We start from the raw sequence: 17,493 nt of genomic DNA on the forward strand, positions 1-17,493 counted from the left end.
TATTATTATTGTTATCATCTGTCCTGTTGGAGCCACCGGTGGCGCAGTGGGTTAAACTCCTGTGCGGGCAGGACTGAAGACCGACAGGTTGCAGGTTCGAATCCGGGGAGAGCGCGGATGAGCTCCCTCTATCAGCTCCAGCTCCTCATGCGGCGACATGAGAGAAGCCTCCCACAAGGATGATAAAACATCAAAACATCCGGATGTCCCCTGGGCAATGTCCTTACAGACGGCCAATTCTCTCACACCAGAAGCAACTTGCAGTTCCTCAAGTTGCTCCTGACATGACCAAAATCTGCCCTGTTTCATCACTTTTTTTATTTTGACTTTTCTGCTACAGCTTTAGCTTCACTGTGCCTGCATTCTGTTAACAATTCTCCTGTATCTCTTTATTTGCAGCTGATGCAGACTTTTTCCCCCCTGTGAAAACTCCCACCGATAACACAGTAGGAATAATGGCAGCGTCGCTACCACCACCGCAGCCTTCTATTGCACTGCAGAACATCTCTCTCAAGCATCCCTGGACTGAAATACAGTAATGGTTTCATATTTTGATATTCTAGAGAAATAACTATTTTGCAATTATCACGGCAGACTTATCTCAGTAACGTTTCAATTCCCTTCTGTGCCTTGGTTTGCAGTGGTGCAGATCAGATTTATCAAATGAGCAACATTTCATTTTGCCCATCTTGGTGCTTTTTGGGTAATTGGAGCCCCTTCCATACAGCAGAATAAAATCCCACATTTTCTGCTTTGAACTGGGATATATGGCAGTGTGGACTCAGAAAACTCAGTTCAAAGCAGATATTGTGGGTTTTTCTGCCTTGATATTCTGGGTTATATGGCTGTGTGGAAGAGCCCTAAGACTACAATTCTCATAAGCCCCGAAAGCATAACAAACAGTTGAGAATGATAGAGAGTATTATGATGGGAGGGACTGAAACAGATGCAGATAGTGAATGGTATACATACTTACGTCTGTGAGGTGGGCAAGGCAGGATTACTGTGATACTAGATATGCTTTTATTTTATTTCTTCATTTTATTTTAAACCTTTCTATACAGTCCATTAATCCAAATAAGGTGGCATTCATGAAAAAGATCAACACAACAAAATAAATGTAAACATGAACAGCAAAGTTGTTATATTCAAAACTATCAATTGGGATTAACAAAAAATCTTTTATATGGCATAATTTTATTAAAATAATTAATATAGACAGCCCTTCACATTGGTTAGAGACACAGAAAAATTGCAAATATCAAAATTGCAGTTTTTGTGCAAAAACATTTTGCACAAAAATATTATGTGCACATTTTACATAAAATAAGTCCCCAGCTATAGCATTTGCTACATAAAAATAGTATTTCTGCACAAACCATTATAGAATGCTGTTCCCTGTGCAGGAGATGCTGTTTTCTACATAAAAATGCCACATAAAAATTGTGCAGAAAAAGTCCCGCCTGCAAATAGTCTTCAAAGTACATATTGTTTTTGAAGACTATTTTGCAATGGGTGTTTCACCCCAGCCAGAATTCACCTTGCACTCAACACCAGCCAGGAATCCAAAAGTCATAGTAAAACAGTTTATTGAGAAAAGTATATATAAAAAGGAAAAGTCACCATAAGAAATAAAAAAGGCAAAATCCAATAGGTAATGGGAAAAATAGTCAACAAGTAATAAGCCAAACCAAATTGGCAATAGGAAAAATACTCCAAAGGTGAAAATCCAAACAATCCCAAATCTGTTCCATAAAACAAGGTACAGGAAGATCAGAATCAAAGCCTGAGCATAAATCCAGGAAAACAAGAATAAAACATGAACAAAAATCCAAAAGCAAGAATATAGAAACTTCTTAAAACATGAATCCAAACTCCCAAAATCTTAGGCTAAACATATGAACTGGAAACAAGGTTCAAGATCCTCACTGCTTTGCAGCGTTGCCTGATCTGAATTCTAAAGGGAATAATTCTCTGATTTGAGGTTCACAAGGCATGAAGTCATGCCTGTGACCTTGACTGCTTTGCCTGTGAGTTTCTCACACTGTTGTTTCTCACGGAATCTCTATTACCTTCTTAATTTGCTTGCTTCTTCCCTAAGATGAAGTCTGAGATTTCTGTTGACCCCAGGTGTGTTTTCAGGTGAACTTTCTTGCCAATCCAACTCCTTATCTGAGGTTGCTATGAGAAGACTATAATAATCATCATCATCATCATCATCTTTATTTATACCCCGCTGCCATCTCCCCAAAGGACTCGGTGCGGCTTACATGAGGCCAAGCCCACTGTACATCAATAACAAAGCAATAACAAAACAATCAATGCAATGCAATTAAAATATAAATCACATAGACAAAACAATAAACAATAACACACAAGCATTTAAAAACCAATGGCCGGGCCAAATGTAATAATTTAAATTTTTTAAAATAACGCTGAACATGAACAAGGTAGGATATAACTGGTATAGGGCTTTCAAAAGGAGATGAGGGAATGCAGTCAGTCCTAAATCAATGGTAAAGTGCATTTTGAGGGCATATTGCTGAGAGTTTTCCTTATTCTGGGAAGGCACACTGGAACAACCATGTTTTCAGGCTCCTCCTAAAGACTGCCAGAGTTGGGGCATGTCTGATGTTCTTGGGGAGCGAGTTCCAGAGTCGGGGGGCCACCACCGAGAAGGCCCTCTCCCTCGTCTCCACCAAATTCACCTGCAAAGCAGGTGGGAGCACGAGCAGGGCCTCTTTAGATGATCGAAGAGATTGTGTGGGTTCGTATACAGAAATAGGCGAAAAGTCTTCACCAGCCGGTGCATCTCCCTTTCTGCTGGACTTTCAAGCCCATTCTCACAGACAGGACCTAAACTCCCGTTACTGAAAAACCCATCCATTCTCCCAGACCCTGGAATAACAATCCCCTCATCGTCATCAGTTGGCTGAACCACAACAATGGGAAGAAAATTGCTGAGATTGCTCACTGCTTCCATTAAGAACAAAGTTAATGGAGAATCATGTCCCAACCCAAAATCTCCTTTTTTAATTTCAGTGTAGTAACCAACCAATTCCTGAGCTGTTTTAGTTGGGTCACATTGCACTGCTGTTTCTTTCTGTTTCTTTCATGTAAAAAACTAGTAGTGAGATGTCAGAACTAGAACCCATCACCCTAAGATACTAATTGTTAGTATGTTAGAGGATTATTTTCTAGTATGTTTTTAATAGGTGCTAGAATTATTTTTATGGAGAGGCTTTTGAACACACAAACTTCCTTAGCATTCTGAATTGGTACAGTCTGAACATTGTTTTATCAACCTTAGAAAGAATTAGGATTAACATCCAAACTGCAACAGTATTATGGCTTCTTTCTAATATTTATTCCTCGATTCTGCATTTTAAAGAAACACAGTGCATTATCTTCGTGGCAACTACCAAAACCGAACAGACAGTGATACCTTTGTTTTCGTGGATAGTCCTGATAACCCTGAAGATGGAGCTGATGAAGACCATCGAGAAGTGGAAGCTGAGAATGCAGGTACTACTTTCAGTTTTGTGATATGGCATAAAACATGTCCTATTCACTATTTTGCATTCCCCTTCTGCTGTAACTATGCTATGATGAGGCAGATCAGGACCAGTGGAAAGGAAGCCTGGAGAAATGAGCACAAACCAGCAAATGTCATTCTCTGATCATGAGGGTGCCTACCTAAACGCTTACTCCCAAGAAGTAAGTGTCTTCTGAAAATAGAAAATAGTGGGGCTCATTTGAAGAAATATATGAACACAAGTCTCATTGAAATCACTAGGGATCTATGCTAATATAACTGAGGCCCTTTCTACACTGCCATATAATCCAGATTGTCAAAGTAGATAATCCAGATTATCTGCTTTCAACTAAGGCCCCTTCCACACAGCTGAACAAAATTCCCGCATTTTTCTGCTTTGAACTGGTATATATAGCAGGGAGAACTCAGATAACCCATTTCAAAGCAGATATTGTGGGATTTTCTGCCTTGATATTCTGGGTTATATGGCTGTGTGGAAGGGCCCTGTATTATATGAGTCTACACTGCCATATAATCCAGTTCAAGTCAGATAATCTAGATTTTATCTGGCAGTGTAGATGGGGCCTGAAGCTACAGATCTATCTAAATTTAACTAGAAATAAATGTCAATGAATTTAATTTTGAGGGACTTGATCTTGCAAAATCAGCTAAGATCTGTGTGTATCTTGAGTCCCATGATACCACAGATAATGGAGGGTAATTTTTTGGGATACTGTCATCATGCACCTGGCAGTATCCCAGAACTGAGTCAAGCAACCAGGTTCCTTCATCCTTGAAAATGAAAAGATACTTTATTTTTTCCCCCTATGGTCACAGCTGAGATGCAAAAGGACGCAAGGATGAAGCTAAAAAGAAAAATGAAGAAGGTCAACAGCAGTTTCCCTTGTTTTGCTGAAGGGGCAGGGCAGGAGAAAATCACTTCTCTTCAGCACCAAGTTTTAGTCCTTGAAGAAGAAGTGAAATCTCAAAAGGTAAGCCTGTCCTCTGGATGTCCATCAGATTGATCCACAATTTTAAAATTGGGGAAGATGTCTGAGAACTTAGCAGTGTTTAAATTTGATCTTCACCAAGGAGATAAGTTGTTTCCTGCGTACCTTTGGCCAACCCAACTTGATGGTTTGGTGATGAATGTTATTGGCAAGAGGAACACAGGGTCCAAGGTCAGGAAACTGAAAGTATATATGACAGACTGGAAAAAAGAGAGGTTATTCAGTCTGGATTGGCAAATCCTGGCTAACATATAGAGCTGTATCTTTTAACTGATAAATATTTTTTTTCGTATCAGGAGCGACTTGAGAAACTGCAAGTCGCTTCTGGTGTGAGAGAATTGGCCAACTGCAAGAAACCACCCACCATCCTTGTGGGTGGTTTCTCTCATGTCCCCCCATGGGGAGCTGGAGCTGACAGAGGGAGCTCATCTGCGATCTCCTCGGATTCGAATCTCTGACCTGTTGGTCTTCAGTCCTGTTGGCACAAGGGTTTAACCCACTGCGCCATCAGGGGTTCCAACTGATAAATCTGAAAGGAATTTTTAATTGGTCCAGTTGCAAATTGAGGGTTTGGTTGTTTCTTTAACAATATGTTTAGTTTTGAATAGTAGTTTGTATCACTTATCTTTTTGATATTTGGGTCTAAATCAGTTGTAGTGCTAGGGGAATGAAAATATCTACTACTATAATTTTTAAGCCAGCAAAAAAAGTAGAAACACTCAAGCTACAAAATATTTTAAATTAACATTGTCATATGCCTTAACCCCAAATACTAGCAGAGCATACATTAACAGTCCAAGGTCAAGCAGATACTCCAACAGAAATGCAAACATTTGTTGTTGTTGTTTATTCATTCAGTCACTTCTGACTCTTTGTGACCTCATGGACCAGCCCACGCCAGAGTTTCCTATCGTCCGTGGCTACACCCAGCTCCTTCAAAGTCAAGCCAGTCACTTCAAGGATGCCATCCATCCCTCTTGCCCTTGGTCGGCCCCTCTTCCTTTTTCCTTCCATTTTCCCCAGCATCATTGTCTTCTCTAAGTTTTTCTTTCTTCTCATGATATGGCCAAAGTACTTCACCTTTGCCTCTAATATCCTTCCCTCCAGTAAACAGTCAGGCTTTATTTCTTGGAATATGGCCTGGTTGGATCTTCTGGAGGTCCAAGGCACTCTCAGAATTTTCCTCTAACACAACAGTTCAAAACCATCTATTTTCCTTCACTTGGACTTTCTTCTGGTCCAGCTTTCACATCCATAGGTTACTACTGGGAATACCATTGCTTTAACTATGTGGATCTTCATTTCCAGTGTGATGTCTCTACTCTTCACTATTTTATTGAGATTGGACATTGCTCTCCTCCCAAGAAGTAAACGTCTTCTGGTTTCCTGGCTGCAGTCGGTATCTACAGTAATCTTTGCTACAGTCTGTCACGGCCTCCACATTTTCTCCCTCTATTTGCCAGTTATCAGTCGGTCTGGTTGCCATAATTCGCTTTCAGCCATCAAAGTGATATAGTGCAAACACGAGCATGTCCATTCCAGGGCCGTAGGCCAAATACCAGAATCCAGAGTACAAGATAGAATCAGAATTCGTAAGCCAAGATCTATGATCAGTGAGTCACACATTCCCAGCCCAAGAAAATCCCCGTATTGATTCACCTTGGTACTGCCATGAGTCAGGAACAAAAGGCATACAACAACAATAGCAATTGTCTCCTGAGAAGGAGCTCATGCTAGCATCCCTTCTCTCTCCTGGGCTTATAATATTCAAACAATTCTTTCTCTGTTGTCTTCATTGTGCCACCATCAGTCAATGAGTCCTTTTTGTTCACAATGGGCAAGAAGGTGCGCCTCTTCCTTGAAAAAGATAAATGTTGGCAGAACTGTGTGTATCGCTCCCTCTCTCTCACACTCACACACATAGTGGACACATGTGTGAACACTGACAAAATTGAAACATACTGCTAGTAGTCTGATCCATCCCATTGTTCAGTTGATGATTGTCTTTACTGATGAGCAACTGGAAATCAATCTAACTAAAGGTGGGAAAATGGGATAAGGAGAAAGGGAATGCATTGGGGAAAATAACACAAAATGATAGTAAATATAACACAGTCATGAGGAAAGTAATAATTTGTGGTATAACACAAATAATGGAGCAGGGGAGAGAAACTGCTTCAAATGATAGTAATTCAAATTTGTAGAGTTGGTGCAGAATGAAGAAATTACTGCTGATGTCGAGAAAAGAGCCTGTGTTCTTCAGAGGTAGGTGTGCATCTTGGGAACTTCAAGTGAGGAGATCCAAAGACCCATGCATGAACTATTTCTTGAAATGCAAGCATGAACTACTCCCTGATATGCAAGTGATTGCCTGCTTGAATAGCCCCAGAGAGTCAAGCACTTTAATGGCATCCCCCATCTGTGTATCTCATTGCCTGCTGAGAAGTCAACCCTGCATGCCAATATCGTGCTGCTGTCAGTGTTCCCTTTCAAGTACAGATTGAGTATGCCTTATCTGAAATGTTGAGACCTGAAATGATTTGGATTTTGGAATACACACATTGGAATGGATATACATAATGAGATATCTTGCAGGTGAGACCCAAGTCGAAACAAAAAAATCATTTATGTTTTGTATACACCAAGTTTGTGCCATTTAAAAAAATAATTTTGTGCATGAAACAAAGTTTGTATCTATTGAACCATCAGAAAGCAGAGCTGTCGCTATCTTAGCCAGCCATGTTAGAAAATCCCACAATCCCTGCTTGGAACTGGGTTATCTGAGTCTACACTGCCATGTATTCCAGTTCCAAGCAGATAATGTGGGATTTTATTCAACTGTGTGGAAGGGGCCTCAGTTAACCTAGTTCAAATCAGATATTGTGGGATTTTCTGCTTTGATAGTCTGGGCTATATAGCTGTGTGGAAAGGCCCTAAGTGTATACCACACCTATTTCTTCCCTTCCATCTTTTTAGCAAACCACTGCTTAAATCTGAACCATTTTACTCCAACAGGGCAGCCGTCTCTCTTTCCTGTATAGAAAGGATTAACATATTTTCAGGAAACATTCTGGAAGAAGAAGACTGAGTTAGAATTACATCTGTTTCTGGTCGTCTGGGCATATTATAGTGTCAGGTGCATACATCTTAAGTCATGAAACTCATACTCTGAGGAAAATTATTTTCTGAATATACTATGTTACATGATTTTTGTTCCTGGGTTATAAATGTCATTTCCTAATTGGTTCTATCATAAAAACATGGAAAATGTTTATTAAACTGCAAAAAAACCCCTTTGTTTTTTGTGGGACACCCTGCACCACATTTTGCTATAGTTCTTCAATGAATATCTCATTCAGTTTCAGCCAACTTAACATACTTCGTGGCAGCCGCAAAAATGAAGTAGTATAACTACTACTTTCAAAGTAAGTGCTGCATAATTAAACAGGAAATAATACTTTCAAACCAGGAACAGAAAATCTTTCAAATTTTGTTACATAGTGTTATGGGTCAAGTGGCAACCGTAATCCAGGTTTTACTTTAGATCAGGGAGAGATGTGTATTGTACAACCATCAGTATGAAACCAGTCAATTTCTAAGAGTGTGTTCTCTTTTGATCTTCTTCAGGAACTGGTTAAACTTCTCCACAAAGCTCTGGAGGCAGCCCAGCAAGAGAAACGAGAGTCCTGCCGGTATCTGACCACGGCAAAGGAGAAAGACCGGCTGGAGTTAGTGCGGCACAAAGTCAGGCAGATTGCTGAGTTGAACAAGCAGGTGGATGTCCTGGCAACGGAGAGGAAGGAGATGAAGCAGAGCCTGGCTCTGAAGGAAGAGCACATCCAGGAGCTGGCGGCACATGTACAGCTCCTGATGGACAAGAACCAGGCCAAACAACAGGTTATCCTGAAGCTGACGGAGCAGCTCACCAACCATATGCCTGAATCCATTACAGAAGCTGACCTTCTTGCCACAGAGACCATGTACAAGCAGCAGGAGGAGATGGAACATTTGAAGGTATCAGGCACTCAATGAGACTCAGATGTTCAAGTTAAAACTAGGCCCAGGTAGTGCTGCGGAAGTATGCTCCAAACCAGACATGGGCAAACTTCAGTCTTCCTGGTATTTTGGACTTCAACTCTCATAATTCTGAACAGCTTAATTCTGAACACCAGAAATCACAAAACTAAGCCATAATAAACAGATAGGGGAAGCTTGCTTCATTTAGTGTGCTTCCATATTAAAAAAAAATCTATTTATGTCAGGAGGAAGAGTTCTATCTTGTGTCTTCCCTAACATAGATTTCCTCTAGCTCCAAGTGAAGCATCGTTATCTGAAGCTCAGTTGTAGCTTGAGATATGTTTACAACTTTCTAGGGTCCACATTTCACCTTATACAGAAATAATCTATGGTTATACTACTGGAGGCCCCACTGGTGGCACAGCAGGTTAGAATAATAGAATCAAACAGTTGGAAGAGACCTCATGGGCCATCCAGTCCAACCCCCTGCCAAGAAGCAGGAATATTGCATTCAAATCACCCCTGACAAATGGCCATCCAGCCTCTGTTTAAAAGCTTCCAAAGAAGGAGCCTCCACCACACTTTGGGGCAGAGAGTTCCACTGCTGAACGGCTCTCACAGTCAGGAAGTTCTTCCTCATGTTCAGATGGAATCTCCTCTCTTGTAGTTTGAAGCCATTGTTCCGCGTCCTAGTCTCCAGGGAAGCAGAAAACAAGCTTGCTCCCTCCTCCCTGTGGCTTCCTCTCACATATTTATACATGGCTATCATGTCTCCTCTCAGCCTTCTCTTCTTCAGGCTAAACATTCTTCAGGTTAAACCATTGAGCTGCTGAACTTGCTGACCGAAAGGTCAGCAGTTCGAATCCAGGGAATGGGATGAGCTCCTGTTGTTAGCCCAGCTTCTGCCAACCTATTATTTACAGTTATTTATTTATTTACTGTATTTGTATACTGCCTTTCTCAGCCTGTTGGCGACTCAAGGTGGTTTACAACAAATCAGTACACATAATATCATAATACAGGTTAAAACATTAAAACAATATAAAAACACAACTGAAGTAATAAACCTAGCTGTTCAAAAACATGCAAATGTGAGTAGATCAATAGGTACCACTTCTGCAGGAAGTTAACAGAATGACCACTCAACCCAACTGGTTGTCTTAGCCTACAGCTGCCCTCAAAATAAAGCATTTTCTCACCCCTAAAATGGCTAAATCCCATGGTTCCTCCCTGTTGGGTTCCGTTCCTACAAATGCACTTTTATCCCTATCTCACCTAGGGTTTTAACTCATACATTGGCCCGCCCTCTGTATCTGGTTTTACTTGCTGTTTTATATTGTTGATTTTGTTATTTCACGTTTTGTTATGATGTGTTTTGTTATTGTGTGTTTATTATGTTGTATTATTTTGGGCATGGCCTCATGTTAGCCGCCCTGAGTCCTCTTTGGGGACATGATGGCGGGTTATAAATAAAGTGTATTATAATTATATATTATAACAGCGCTCCATGCAGTCATGCTGGCTACATGACCTTGGAGGTGTCTATGGACAACACTGGCTCTTCAGCTTAGAAATGGAGATGAGCACCACCCCCCAGAGTTAGACATGACTAGGCTTAATGTTCTATACTACTGGAAATCCAACTGGTTTGGGTATGAAAATGCTACAGCCCTTAGATCTTGTTAGACTGCAGTTCCCAACACTTCTCAGTAGATTTGCATTTCAACAACATCCTCTCACTAACAGATATGTACACATATCAGCCAGTTCTTATGCTAGCTCAGAACATGCTCTGCTCCCATCTTTATTGCATTGCTTGAATAAGCAAAGAGCTTTCCCCAAACACATTCTGAAACGTATTCATCATTTCTGTTGAATCTTCCTCTCGGTTCCCAGAGGTTGGTCTACATTAGCATCCCACTGTAAGCCATTGTTCAGTTTATCTTTGTGACTTGAGCATTTGTATCAGTCTACACATTGACAAAGAAAATTAGGTCTTTTGTTTCATTTTAGCTAACAATGTATTTGTGGATGGAGACAAATGAATGAACACAAAGAAGCCTATTTTCTTCCTTATTCTCTTTTCATCCATAGCTTTTCTAGGCTAGCAGGATGTGCCAAGAGCTCAAAGCCCCCTCCCTCTTTTGATAGCTATTCTTTTTTTTTCCCAACCAGGATGACTTAGAAGCCTACAAGACCCAGAACCAATTTCTCAACTCTGAAATCCACCAGGTTACTAAAATCTGGAGCAAAGTGGCACAGAGAGAGAAGACCATCTTGATGAAGGTGAAAAGCAAAGCGCTTTTTTTTGTTCTGGGTTGCTGTGAGTTTTCCAGGCCATGTTCCAGAAGCATTCACTTCTAACATTTCACCCACATATTTTGTTGTTCATCAAAGCCTGCTGTTTCTATTTTACTCTAGTTTTCTGATATATAAGGACTTTTTTTCTTATCATCAGTCAGTTCAACTTCCCCATAAGCTCTGTCATGGCTTTAAGCCCATTCTTCTACTTTTTTAGGTACACTTGTGCTGTAAGTCACCCTAGATCCTGAGCTGGAAGCAAGTCAGGATATAAACTAATTAATGAATTAAATGATTAAACTTCCATGTAAGGTGTTCTCATTTCAGCAGGAGAAGATCCACACCACTGGCCCAATCCTGATATTGTGTTGAAGAGGTAACCTTCATTCTGACCATTAACTATTGTGAGCATATATCAGAAAAATAGAAACCCCGAATATGAGTACTTGCTTGTGTGTTGAGATCCCATGTAACTACTTCACTTAGATTATCATGTACACAGAGAGATGCACCGTGCTGCTTTATGTTATTCACTTACTGCTGCTGAAACGTTGTTGTCAAAGGTGCGACAAAACTGAGAAAACTGAAGAAGAGATAAGTGGTGGGCACAGAAAGGAAGCCAATAGTTCCTGCTTCCCTGTGTGTTCCCTTTCCTTGTGTGCTTCTTGTCCAGTTTGCCTGATATAGGTGTATAACGCTTGTTGTTAAGTTACAATTTGCTTTTATATGTTGGGTTGTTAATTTTGGTTACTATTTGTGTTGTTATTATGTTCAGGCATCAAATGTTTGCCTTGTATGAGTCCCTTCGGGGAGATAGAGCAGAATATAAATAAAGATGATTATTATTATGATTATTATTATTTTACTGACACAAAAACACAGTCACAACAAACAAGATATATATGCTGGATTTCATATCACAAAATCACAAGTTGAACACTTCCCAAGCTTCTAGGAATGTGCGATATATTATTATTATTATTATTATTATTATTATTATTATTATTATTATTATTATTTTATTATATGCTCAGTTCACACATGGCCATATCTAGTAGGTTGCACATAATGTGGAGCCAAGCTGACTTTCTATTTCTATTTCAGTGTGCCCGTCTACAAGCTCACAACTGCCAAATTGAGAGCAAGTACCTGATGCTTCTGCGAAAGCTGCAGGGTCTCCCAGATTTAGCCAGTGAACACAAGGAAATGGTGAAAGGACTCATTCAGGAAGCACTGCAGTTGGATGTGAAGGAAGAGGCTGAGATACCTATTCAGCAGAACCCAATCAAGTAAATGGTGTTTGTGTGTATATGTGAGTGTGTGTGTGCGCACGCACACATGCATTACAGAAAAAGGATGTGAATCTGCATCCTCCTCTTCCTCCTCTTCTCTCTCCGTCTTCATCGTCGTCCTCCTTCATCCTCCCTCTCCTTCCTCCTCTTTCTCCCTCCTCACTCCCCCTCCATCTTCTTTTCTTTCTCCCTTTCCTTCCTCCTCTTCTCTCTTTTCCTCCTCCTCCCTCTTTTTTCCCCTTCCTTTTCCTCCTTCTTCCTCCTTCTCCCTTTCCTTCCTCCTCCTCTTTCACCATCTTCTTCCCCTACTTGTTTCCTGGCATTGAAATCCAAGGCTACTTCCACTTAAAACGTAGTACAATTAAAATGTATAAAAGATGTAAGTGGACACCCCTGCCACATAAATAAATACAGATTTTCACTTTTATTATGTGTATTGATAGTTCTAGAACAGGAAAAAGAAAATACTAGATTACCTTCTAACTATCAGTTTTTATTTTTTATAACATACATCATTATCTCATATTTTCTACTCAACGTTCGAGAAGACACACTTGAAAAATATAAGTTGACTGATCACAATATGTAACAAAAATTGAAACATTTTCTGTTCCTGGTTTGAAAGTGTTATTTCCTGTTTAATTGAGAGGTCCTTACTTTGAAAGTAGTTGCTATACTCCAGAAACTTTGTTTTTGTGGCTACTACAAATTATGTTGTCTTGGTTGGGAGTCTATGAGATAGTCATTGAAAAACTGTAGCAAAATGTGCTGCAGGATGTACTGCAAAAACAGTTTTTGCAGTTTAATAAACTTTTCCCATGCTTTTTTAAAATAATAGAACCAGTTAGGAAATGACATTTGTAACTCAGGAATAAAAACCATGTTACATAGTGTAACTAAGTCTTTTCGTCAGCTGACAGGCCTAACTATCTATCATACATTTTCACTCTTTTCTGCAGGGAATATGATGACTATGGGTTTATGACCATTCCTGAATATGAAGCTTCAGAATGGAAACTGCTGGCCAAAATCCAGGCCTTGGAGATCAAATCCAGCAACCTCTTGTACCAGGAGGTCCTGGAGAAACCCCTTTCTGAGAAATGGAATAACCTTGGGGAACTGAGTCCCTCCTCAGAGCTGAAAGCTTTACTGCGCTGTGGTGTTCCCCCAGAGCACCGTCCAAGGGTGTGGAGGTGGATTGTGAGCCACCGGGTGCAGCATATCCGTTCTCCAGGACATTACCAAAACTTGCTCAAGAAGTGCGAAGCTGTTGAGCACCCGGCTTCTCGACAGATCGAGTTGGACCTTCCCCGTACGCTGACGAACAATAAACATTTCCTGTCACCTACCTCCCAACTTCTTCCCAAACTCCGAAGGGTTTTACTTGCATTCTCCTGGCAAAACCCTACTATTGGCTACTGTCAGGGACTGAACAGGTGAGGGTTCATGGTTTGCATTTCTTGACTCCTTTTTGTTAGCAACCAACACTTGGCTGAGCCTGTATTAGAATCCAGTAGACTTCAGGTGAGGCATGATACAGTACAAACAATTGTAACAGTATAAGGTATTTCCATGAAATACCTCCAGTGTAATATAAAGAAATGTGAAATTTTGCAATCCAACAAAGTCTTAAATGCACATGAAAGGAAGCTGTGCACATCACTAAGGATTGCCATAAAGTTCTCACTGTATCTGCTTACGCCATTGAAAAGGGAAACGGTTTTACATTTTAAGGAGCCCCTGGTGGCACAGTGGGTTAAATCACTGAGCTGCTAAACTTGCCAACCGAAAAGTTGCAGGTTCGAATCCGGGGAGCAGCATGAGCTCCCACTGTCAGTCCCAGCTTCTGCCAACCTAGCAGTTCGAAAACATGCAAATATGAGCAGATCAATAGGTCGGGAAGGTAATGGTGCTTCATGTAGTCATGCCATCCATAAGACCTTGGAGGTGTCTGCGGACAATGTCGGCTTCGAAATGGAGATGAGCACCAACCCCAAGAGTCGGTCACACCTGGACTTAATGTCCTTTACCTTTACTTTTACATTTTAAATACTAGACTGAAAAGGGAGGTGCATTGGCAGTCGCAGAAGAGCCTTGTCATTTTTCAGAAGTTTCTGGTAATGTTTGCTTTCAGAGCCAACTGAAAGGCCACCGTTGTAAGAACAAGTTATATGATCATCTGCTTTAGTTAACTATTGCGTCTGATTCATTGTAGACTAGCGGCCATTGCACTGTTGGTCTTAGAAGAGGAAGAAAATGCTTTCTGGTGCCTGGTTCATATCACTGAGAATCTAATGCCTCCAGATTACTACAGCAACATGCTAATAGGCTCACAAGTAAGTCTGGGATTCACCACTGTGGCAAGTCATAAGACAACCATGAGGGAGTAAGACTTTGCTATATGGCCAAACATCATTAGAGTCATTATAAATATTCAATATTGTTTTGCCATATAAGTAAACAAAAAAAACACCTTTTGAAAAGAACACTTAGCAAAGCGCTGAGTCTGTTAGATCAGATTGGGAGATATTCATACATTTGGAGAGCACAGAAGCTGTTGTTATAGAACCTTTCTGACATGAGTCTTCCTCTTCTTCTTTCTCCTCTTCTTCTCATCCTCATTTTTCTTCTTGACGTTTTGCTGCATCCAGGTAGATCAAAGGGTCTTCAAAGATTTCTTGTCAGCGAAGCTTCCCAAACTGACAGCTCATTTGGAACATCATCGAATTGATCTGGCCCTTGTGACCTTCAACTGGTTTCTGGTTGTATTTGTTGATAGTCTTGTCAGTGATATTCTCTTCAGAGTCTGGGATGCGTTTCTTTATGAAGGCACAAAGGTAGGAGAATCCATCTATTCCTTAACATTTCAAGCTTGAATCCAATTTTAATCTTAACTGCTGAATTAGAGGAATTTACATTAAAATTACTTAATAAGTTCTTGTTGATTCATTGAATATGTTAATTAGGACCAACCATTGGCTTTAAACCTAACTGCATGAAACAGCTTAAATGAATAATGTGAGAAAATGCATGATACAATGATCAAAAACACTTAGTGAAGTTCTAGGCTGCATTAACAAGTAGAGTGTCCAGATTGAGGGAAGCAGTAACACAACCACATCTCTTGGAATACTATACCCAACTCAGGGCATCACAATTCAAGAAAGATATTGACAAACTGGAATGTGTCCATAGAAGGGCAATGTTGCACAAGAGCCCTGAAGCTTTTCACCATAAACCACACACAGTGCAGATAATCCAGTGTAAGGGTTTATTAAAACTGAATATATGAAAGCAAGCAAATGTAAAAAAAGGAATCAAAATTCACAGGTTATGTCCATCAAAGCCACAGGTTCCAAAAATCCCTTCAAAGAAAGTCTCTTAGATAAATCCAGAGAGATATGCAAGAACAAGGTACATAAATCCAAGGCAGGCAAAACTATGCCATTCAAAGACAAGGTACATGAATCCCAGACAGGAAAAACTATGCCTCTTAAAATCAGAAAACAGAAATAGCTTGACCCTTGATTACATGAATTCCACGGCTCTTCCTGAGAGATCTGTACCTGAAAGCAATGTTGCTCTCACAACGATTGTATCAACATGAACCACTTTTAAAAGGCAAAAATCCTTCCCATGAGATCACTTCATATGTACCTGGTTTCCTTGTCTCTGAGCCGGTGGGAGAAGTCAGTCCTTAATTGCTGGCCCTGTTAACATAACTCTAATCTCTCTGACCTCGACAAACATTCGTCTTCCCCAATTTTCTTAGACACCACTTCTGGTAGGTTCTCATGGGAATGGCCTTCACCATTCTCCTGGAAACTACCAGGCAAAACCAAAACATTGCTGCCAAAAGATTCCAAAACAATTCCCTCTGGGCTCTCTGAAACTCTCCCAGCCTCATCCTCTGAACACTCAGAATCATGACCAGGCCAAAACCCCAATGCATTTAAACTAGAAGAGATTCCTCCTAAATTGCTGGTGGTAAGAGCATGTTGGAAGTGGATTAGGATTAAACTGCCTTAGAAAGTAGTATACTCTTTTTCTTTGGGGGTTGTTATAGTTGTTGGATGACTATCTCTCAGGAGTGTTCATGGAATGAGGTTGGACTAAATGTCCCTTGAGATCCACTCCACTTCTATGATTTTATGACTACTCATTATGGTATATCTTTCTCTCTCAGTGTTATAAAAGCGTTTGTACATTCCTCTTGTGTTTTACTATATGAACACAAGCCCACTGTCTCTTTGTCTCAGGTGATATTCCGTTATGCTCTAGCCATTTTTAAATACAACGAAGAAGCAATATTGAGGATCCAGGACAGCTTGGAAATATACCAGTATCTTCGGTTTTTCACTAAAACTATCTGTGATGGCAGGTAAAGATACAGTCAGAATTCCAAGGCTTGGTTTGATACTATAGTACGGATACACTTTGAGATCTTCCACACTTAGCAGGTGTGTCAGAAGGTAGCATTTGGGTTGATATCCTTATGCTTTTAAGGAGCCAAATGACTGGGTTGCTGTGAATTTTCCGAGCTACATGGTCATGTCCCAGAAATATTTTCTCCTGATGTTTTGCCCCCATCTATGGCAGGCATCCACAGAGGTTGTGAGGTCTGTTGGAAACTAGGCAAGTGGGGTTTATATATCTGTGGAATATCCAGGGTGGGAAAATGAACTCTTGTCTGCTTGAGGCAAGTGTGACTGTTGCAATTGGCCAGCTTGATTAGCATTGAATAGCCTTGCAGCTTCAAAGCCTGGCTGCTTCCTGGGGAAACACTGTCAAGTGCCTCTGGTGTGGTTGTGAGAAGGTACTCCATTGTGCATTTGGCAGGGCTCAGGCTGCATTGTAGTCGGTGATCTGTGGTTTGCTCTTCTCCACACTCGCATGTCGTGGACTCCACTTTGTAGCCCCATTTCTGAAGGTTGGCTCTGCATCTTGTGGTGCCAGAGCACAGTCTGTTCAGCGCCTTCCAAGTCGCCCAGTCTTCAGTGTGCCCAGGAGGGAGTTTCTCATCCAGTATCAGCAACCCAGTGATTCCGGCCTTGAAAGCCTTCAACAATACAGCTGAAAAATGGGCTGGCAGAGAATTGCATGAGAACCTGTTTGATTTTGTAAGCTTAGCAGGGTCACACAACAATGACAGCCCCCTCAAAGTTTATTTTCAGTGTACTTTGTGATTAAAAAAGTCTCTCCTATTTTTACAACAGTCCAACAAGGCCAGAAAGCATGCAAAATTGTCTCCCACAACCCCAGGGGACATGTGGCTGGAATTCTTTAAGATTTTGTAAAAGGGAAAAAAAATAGAGAGGAGGAGAAGTAGGGGTAGGGT

General features: G+C 40.7%; 1 protein-coding gene across 1 annotated transcript in view; it reads left to right on the forward strand.

The window, feature by feature from the left end:
• The window catches only part of TBC1D2 (TBC1 domain family member 2), a 37,153-nt gene that overhangs the window by 13,092 nt on the left and 6,568 nt on the right, over nucleotides 1-17,493 (forward strand). The window contains exons 4-13 of the mRNA XM_060763783.2: nucleotides 400-535; nucleotides 3,392-3,525; nucleotides 4,373-4,527; nucleotides 8,173-8,559; nucleotides 10,738-10,848; nucleotides 11,968-12,152; nucleotides 13,115-13,591; nucleotides 14,371-14,491; nucleotides 14,807-14,992; nucleotides 16,415-16,536. Of these exons, the coding sequence (XP_060619766.2) occupies nucleotides 400-535; nucleotides 3,392-3,525; nucleotides 4,373-4,527; nucleotides 8,173-8,559; nucleotides 10,738-10,848; nucleotides 11,968-12,152; nucleotides 13,115-13,591; nucleotides 14,371-14,491; nucleotides 14,807-14,992; nucleotides 16,415-16,536 (2,014 nt within the window). The remainder of the gene's footprint in view (nucleotides 1-399; nucleotides 536-3,391; nucleotides 3,526-4,372; nucleotides 4,528-8,172; nucleotides 8,560-10,737; nucleotides 10,849-11,967; nucleotides 12,153-13,114; nucleotides 13,592-14,370; nucleotides 14,492-14,806; nucleotides 14,993-16,414; nucleotides 16,537-17,493) is intronic.

This window comes from Anolis sagrei, chromosome 2 (assembly GCF_037176765.1).
Source record: "Anolis sagrei isolate rAnoSag1 chromosome 2, rAnoSag1.mat, whole genome shotgun sequence".
Lineage (NCBI taxonomy): Eukaryota > Metazoa > Chordata > Lepidosauria > Squamata > Dactyloidae > Anolis > Anolis sagrei.